This window comes from Sinocyclocheilus anshuiensis, unplaced genomic scaffold (genome assembly GCF_001515605.1).
Source record: "Sinocyclocheilus anshuiensis isolate Anshui unplaced genomic scaffold, SAMN03320099.WGS_v1.1 scaffold283, whole genome shotgun sequence".
Classification (NCBI taxonomy): Eukaryota; Metazoa; Chordata; class Actinopteri; order Cypriniformes; family Cyprinidae; genus Sinocyclocheilus; species Sinocyclocheilus anshuiensis.
Genome location: NW_015549605.1, coordinates 294,133 through 301,000, shown reverse-complemented (window position 1 = coordinate 301,000; position 6,868 = coordinate 294,133). Strand labels below are relative to the sequence as shown.

Below are 6,868 nucleotides of genomic sequence, written 5' to 3'. Positions count from 1 at the left end.
CACGGGTCACGACGAGGCGTTCCCCATAGCGACCCCTAGAGGACGCAGTTCGAAGTTCCCATGAAAGGGAACAGCTTAGTTGCATGTTGCAAAATAAGGTGGATACATTCAAACAAATACTAAGCATGCTTTTGTTCCAGGTGAAAACCCTGCTGGCTAACGAGATGAGCGCTTGCTATCTTGCTAAGCTGCACATGGTTGCGGGAGAGGTGAACTCTGACTCGCTGAAGAAGGGAATCCTCTACTACACTCTGACCGGCATGGCTGCCGAATCATTGACAGATGTAGGTGATTGAATGCAGGTTGTGTGTGTGTGTGTGTGTGTGTATAGATTGAATAGATTGTTTTCAAGGATGTGCAAATGCAGGATACAAGAGCGGAATCATTTTTTTCCTTAACTCTTTCCTGCTCAGATCTGTTTATGTTTCATTGTGTGTGTTAAGATGACAGAGAATACATAAGACTGTTTCTGAAATTGGTATACTTCTATTTTCAAGGCAGACCAGATAAAAATCCGTCTTCATGGCAGCCGTAAGAAAGGAACGCTTGTGGAGACGGATATCTTTGCCTCAAATGGAATCATCCATTTGGCTGATAAGCTGATGGATGCAGTTCCTTCCACTGTAATAAGCAAGAAAGAGGTTTGTGAAGATAAAGGATTTGTGTTACATAAACGTCATACACTTACTTAATGTTGTTTTTGATTGTTAGGAGGACCAACAATGTTTATTTGTCTCTTATTTTGTTTAAAGGAAAACCTGTTGCAGATTCTCTCGGGAAATGGAAAATTCTCTCAGTTTAAATCTCTGCTTGAGGTAACAGAGATTTAAACTCTATTAATCCCTTAGTGTACTTTAAAACATTTCACCTGTGCTAGAAATGACCATTTTTATTTTCAAATATTTGCTACACTGTAAAAAATAATAATAATTCATAAAAATAGGCCATGATGTACTGTATTAATATGAAGGAATCTGAAGTTTTACCTGCATTTAGAATGTTGCACTTCATTGCATTATTTAGAGTTGTTTTAAGGTTAACTTAACAGAAATGTCTGTAAAATTAATTGGATATTGTCCTGGTAGAAAATTACCAGCACATTTTCATTTTTTTTAATACAGTGTAGAGCTGATTTTAAGAGACTATTTTTGTTTAATAGGTCATTTTTTTCTGACCATATAAAACATATCCAAGGTCATCCTTTTGTTTCAAATACTTTAATCAGTTTATTCAAATAAATTATGAATGTGAGTTATTAGATGTTACTTCTAAAATTAAATTACCTTTTGTGGAAATATACAAACCCATTCAAAATTTTGGGGTTGGTAAGATTTTTATATGTTTTTAAAAGAAGTCTCTTATGCTCACCAAGGCTGCATTTAACTGATTAAAAATACAGTACATTTTTTAATATATATTTGAAATGTAATTTATTTCAGTGATGGAAAAGTTGAATTTTCAGCAGCCATTACTCCAGTCTTCATTATCACATGATCATTCAGAAACATTTGTTATACAATGTTGAAAACAGTTGTTTCGTAATATATATATATATTTTTAGGATTCGTTTATATATAATTTTTGATCCCTTTGATATTTTTTTTCTCAGAAAAGCAATGTGGCAACTGTTTTAGAAGAAGAAGGACCTTACACACTTTTTGCTCCAACAAATATAGCCTTTACCTTCCTGAAGCCTGGCTATTTAGACTTCCTTACCTCAGAGGAGGTACAGTGCAAAAATAACATCTGTTTAATTAAAAAAATTAAATAAAAATGTTTTTATGTTACATTCTCTGTATGTATGTTCTATCCAGTCTCATAAGCATCACTATACATTTTCTTTTCATTTCTCCCAATTTAGGGTAAGACAAAACTACTTGAACTGATGCGCAATCACATAGTGTCCACTTCTCAGGTTTGTGTGAATGTGTGCAAATGTGTGTGTTCAAATCCATTTCTAAGTCACTAGTGAATTAAATGCTGTCTCTCTTATCTGTCTACAGCTGAGTGCCAGCTTCATTGTGTCGAATCCTCGTGCTGTGACCTTGGCTGACCAGGTCCTGACATTTAATGTAACGACTGCTGTAAGTAACAATCATTCATTAATTCAACTCAAATTGAAAATATTTGCATATTTCAAATGTTAAGATCAATTGAAAATATGGCGATCAAAAGTATTGGAGCACCTAAGAAACATGAATGCCATTGCATTAGATAATATGTGGGATTCATTGTGAAGCAGAGTTATTATTAAAAAAACATTTTATTAGACAGTCATCACAAGCTAACTTAAATTAAAAAAAATTAGATTTAAAATTTTAATGTAGTATTGAAAGGTAACACAAAAAGAATTTTTTACACATGGTCAAATGTTAGTTAATGTTCATAGTTAATGTGATGAACTACACCTGCTGTTACTCTGCTAGGACACCTGTGTGAACTTGAGAGTAAATCCCTCCATACAGACACAAAAAATTATGCCACTGAAATAATGCATTGAAATTCATACATTTTAATTGTGATTTAAAGGTCCAAATACTTTATGTAACCACTGATTCTCTCACATATAGGGGCAGATCCTGGTCAATGGGGAGTCGGTTCTAGAACTGGATGTTGAAGCGAAGAACGGCCGTCTTCATTCACTGGAGGGGCTTCTGATCCCTCCGTCCATAGAGCCCATCATACCTCACAGGTGTGACATCAAAGAAACCAATATTTTTAAGGTAAGCCCAATCTGTCATCTCCACTTGTATTGACCAGTCATAGCAATTTAGCTGTATATACAGATATACCATTCGGTCTTGAAAGTATTTCTATGTAAAATACAATTGAATGTTTAAAGAGGTGGGTAGTGTTCAAGAAACCTGTTTGGAAACAATGGAAATTACACATTTCATCTTTTAAGTTGTTGTTTGTTCTTTTACATGCACAGTAGATTGGCCACCTCCTTTTTGTTTGCAACAAGTGATTGTTACCAAACTGACACGAGAGCGTGTGTCTTTTTGTTACAGGGTCCATGTGTTAGCTGTACACTTGTCTCCAAATCTACCTGTCCAACTGGTGAATCACTGGTAACTTTTTCAGAAATAATCATTAGTGCGTGCTATAATTTAAAACAGCAAAGCTTAAGTTAAAAAATAAAACCTTTGTTTTAAATGTTGCCTTTTAGTCTTAACAGAGGTGTAGGCATTAAAGGAATAGTTCACCCCAAAATGTACTCACCTTTAGGCCATCCAAGATGTAGATGAGTTTGTTTCTTCTTCTGAACAGATTTGGAGAAATTTATTAACCACTTGCTCATCAATGGATCCTCTGCAGTGAATGGGTGCCATCAGAATAAGAGTCCAAACAGCTGATAAAAACATTACAATAAACCATAAGCAATCCACAAGACTCCAGTCCATCAATTAATGTCATTTTAAGCAAATTTCCACTTTTGGGTGAACTGTTCATTAAAATTGGAGTGAAATTGTACATATTGACACTGATTTGTGCCTCTCCAACTTTGTGGTCTCCTCATTCTCAGGATGTATTCACCAGAGGCTGTGTATTCAAACAGGAGACTTTTGGCATAATCATACCCACCCTTGGCTGTTCCCTCTTCTGCAATGAAACAAAGACTGTGAGTATTTGATTCACTACTATTTATCTGCATTTAATATCGGAGCATATGACATAATTTGTAACTGCATCTAGCTTAGATGGTTGATCTGATCCAGTCAAATTAGCCATTATTTGTCTTGACCAGGCCCCTCGTTGCTGTAAAGGCTTTTTTGGACCAGACTGTTCCCCGTGCCCAGGTGGTTTCACCGCCCCTTGTTCCTCTCATGGGACGGTAAACACCATGCACATTCACATGCATTCATACTGTACGATTCAGTTTTTTTTTTTTAGGTGTCATAAGGTCTTGACTTATATTTTCTTTTGTTGTAGTGCTCAGAGGGCATAGATGGAAACGGCACATGCCAGTGTGAGCCCAATTTCAAAGGATCACGGTGCCAATACTGTGCCGACTCCAACAAATTCGGCCCATTCTGTGACAAAAGTACAAATTTACTTCATCAGCTTACTGCATAAGGTTTGGAAATATTCCAGATGTTTAGTAACAATTTTTCTTTGCATCCCTCCTAACACCAGCCTGTGGATGCATACACGGCGTGTGTGATAACCGTCCAGAGTCCAGTGGTAAATGTAAGCAGGGCTCTTGTAAAGAGGGTTATACCGGAGAGTTCTGTGAGCAGCAGACCCAGTTGTGCGGGCCCAACCAGCCCTGCCATGCCCATGCTAACTGTGTGCCCAATAAGGTAGCATTCACGTGAGTGGTACACATTCTATCATGTTTAACACAGACAGATTTTTTTTTGCAAATGTTAATGTGCTATTTTTATTTATTCAATACTTTACTTTAGGCATAGGGATGTCAAACTAGAGTTTTGAGACCTTTGGGGTTGAAAGGCACTAAAACCTAAAATATATATATTTTTTTAATGTAAAATAAATAAATAAATTGTGCTTTAGTCCAGTATTTTTTGTGAATGCTAAATATATTTGAATCATTAATTATCTATAAATTATTATTATTATGCCCAGATTTAGTTAATTATTTTTTAATATCAAACTGTTTTTTCTTTTCACATAATATAAATGAGTCTTACATGAGTCCTCTAGCCATAATATTGCTTTGCATAGTATGCATAATATAGCTGTTTTTTTTATACTTTTAATAAATTATTATTATTATGCTGATGTTCATATTTAATTAATTCACTTTAATATCACAATGTTTTTTTCTCAAACAATAAAAAAGCAATTATACATGTAGGACTCATTTATGTTGTAGGAAGGGGGTCCTTTGCCAACAAGGCAAACATTTTAGAGATAACAAATATAAAAAAGTTGCTTAAAACCAATATTCATTGTGAAAAGTTCTATAGAGATAAATGTTAATTATTATTATTATTAGTATTAGTGTTGTTGTTATGATGATGATGATGTCCAGATTTAATTATTTAATTTTTAATATCACACATTATAAATTAGTCTTACATAGCTGCTTTTTTGGTGCAGTAAGGGAGTCCTTTGCAAGGAGATCATCAAAAAAAAAAGTTTTAAGAAAAGAAAATATCAGTGAATCATTGTGTGATTTTAGGTGCGTGTGTAAGCCTGGTTTTCAAGGAGATGGATACATGTGTGTTGAAAGCGATCCTTGCGCTTTGCCACATCGTGGAGGTTGCAGCATCAATGTAAGTCAGATGCATCTGTGTGCTTGTGTTTAATGTTGCCATGTTATGATAGCATGCTTATTCTCGTTTATTCTCAGGCCAAATGCATAAAGACTGGTCCTGGCACACACACGTGCCAGTGTCTGAGTGGGTGGAGAGAGGATGGAGATGAGTGCCAGGCCATCAATAACTGTCTGGATCCATCCAGAGGAGGATGTCACCCCAATGCCACCTGCATCTATGTAGGCCCAGGACAGGTGAGGGGGGTGTTGTGATTCCCGAACCCCATCTATTTGGATTTACAGGATTTTTGATGATTGATATTCTACCCTAGAGTGACTGTGCATGCAAAAGTGGTTACCACGGCAATGGGAGGGATTGTGAACCTGTCAATCAGTGTGTGGAGCAGAAGGGTGGATGTCATTTCCTGGTGAGGGCTCAAACAAATCATCATGGAACTGCACACATTTTTTTTTTCGTACAATGTATATATGCTGAATTCTTTAATTTTCCTGTTTTCTCTTAGGCCACCTGCCAGTTCCTGAACCCAGGTGGATGGCAGTGTGTGTGTGAGGATGGTTATGCTGGTGATGGAAAAATCTGTTATGGAACCCTAGCACAGGTACTGTGTATGACCTTGTGTTAATTTCGTATAATTTGATAAGGTTATACAGAGGTCAGGCTACTATTATCTCTTATACTGCATGCAATTCTTCAGCTGCTACTCTTTGTATAACCTTATTCTTAAAGTCATTTTGTTTGTGCAGGAGGTGGCAACGAACCCAAATCTTCTAGAATTCAACCTCTGGATCTTGGTAAGTTAGAAATGTTCTTTAAAAGAAGGGGTGAGGTAAATTTGGGACACTTTTTGCCATTGAGATGACTGGGAAAAATGTCCCAAATTACCTTAATTTTACAACAGTTCTGGTCCTTATATGATTGGACAAGCAGCATATGTAGTCTACTAATTCTTATAAGCTTTTCACTGTTTGTATCACTTGTCTGTGTTTGCACATTCCTGACAGACTCCATACATTTAGTGGTAGGGTGTTTTTATTGACTTTTTGCAGATTACATTATTACACCACTAGGTGGTGACAAGTTGCTGTTTATTAGCGATTCGATTCATTCATTTAAGAAATTCACTCAGAAACACCGATTCATTTAGGAACTAAACAAGTGAGTCATTGAATCATTCACTCCTTCAGTTTGTTTAAAAACACTGATTCATTACGTTATGTTACTACTCTGAGACATGCAACAGTTTTGCTGTGGCTTTGTTTTGGAACAAAAATAGACAAAGTTACTGGTAATATTTTGTCTAAAATGTACGTAACTGAGATTTATTATTATTATAATTATTATTATTATTCAAGGCTGATTGTGTGTAAATGTTGTTTGAGTTCCTAATACGTTCTGGAATATTCCATAGCGAGCCGATCTTTTTCAGCTGCTGTCAGAGACAGAAAATTACACACTTTTCGTCCCATCGGCTCAGGCCACAGAGAAATTGAGTCAAGAAGACAAAGACTTCTGGATGACCCGCAGTAACCTTCCAAGTCTTGTCAAGTAATGCCACATAATTGACATGCAACCACATCAGCTAATTTGTCATATTTGAATAGTTTTGATTATGATGAGATATA

The 6,868-nt window shown here is 36.0% G+C and overlaps 1 protein-coding gene across 1 annotated transcript in view; it reads left to right on the top strand.

Annotated features, from left to right (window-relative positions):
* LOC107658796 (stabilin-2-like) overlaps window positions 1–6,868 on the top strand; it is a 37,199-nt gene that overhangs the window by 7,286 nt on the left and 23,045 nt on the right. Inside the window, exons 12-29 of the mRNA XM_016447446.1 lie at window positions 141–284; window positions 498–641; window positions 753–815; window positions 1,610–1,726; window positions 1,862–1,915; window positions 2,004–2,084; window positions 2,571–2,723; window positions 3,012–3,071; window positions 3,527–3,622; window positions 3,749–3,835; window positions 3,934–4,045; window positions 4,138–4,315; window positions 5,150–5,243; window positions 5,321–5,479; window positions 5,557–5,652; window positions 5,749–5,844; window positions 5,990–6,037; window positions 6,655–6,791. Coding sequence (XP_016302932.1) covers window positions 141–284; window positions 498–641; window positions 753–815; window positions 1,610–1,726; window positions 1,862–1,915; window positions 2,004–2,084; window positions 2,571–2,723; window positions 3,012–3,071; window positions 3,527–3,622; window positions 3,749–3,835; window positions 3,934–4,045; window positions 4,138–4,315; window positions 5,150–5,243; window positions 5,321–5,479; window positions 5,557–5,652; window positions 5,749–5,844; window positions 5,990–6,037; window positions 6,655–6,791 — 1,919 coding nt within the window. The remainder of the gene's footprint in view (window positions 1–140; window positions 285–497; window positions 642–752; window positions 816–1,609; window positions 1,727–1,861; window positions 1,916–2,003; window positions 2,085–2,570; window positions 2,724–3,011; window positions 3,072–3,526; window positions 3,623–3,748; window positions 3,836–3,933; window positions 4,046–4,137; window positions 4,316–5,149; window positions 5,244–5,320; window positions 5,480–5,556; window positions 5,653–5,748; window positions 5,845–5,989; window positions 6,038–6,654; window positions 6,792–6,868) is intronic.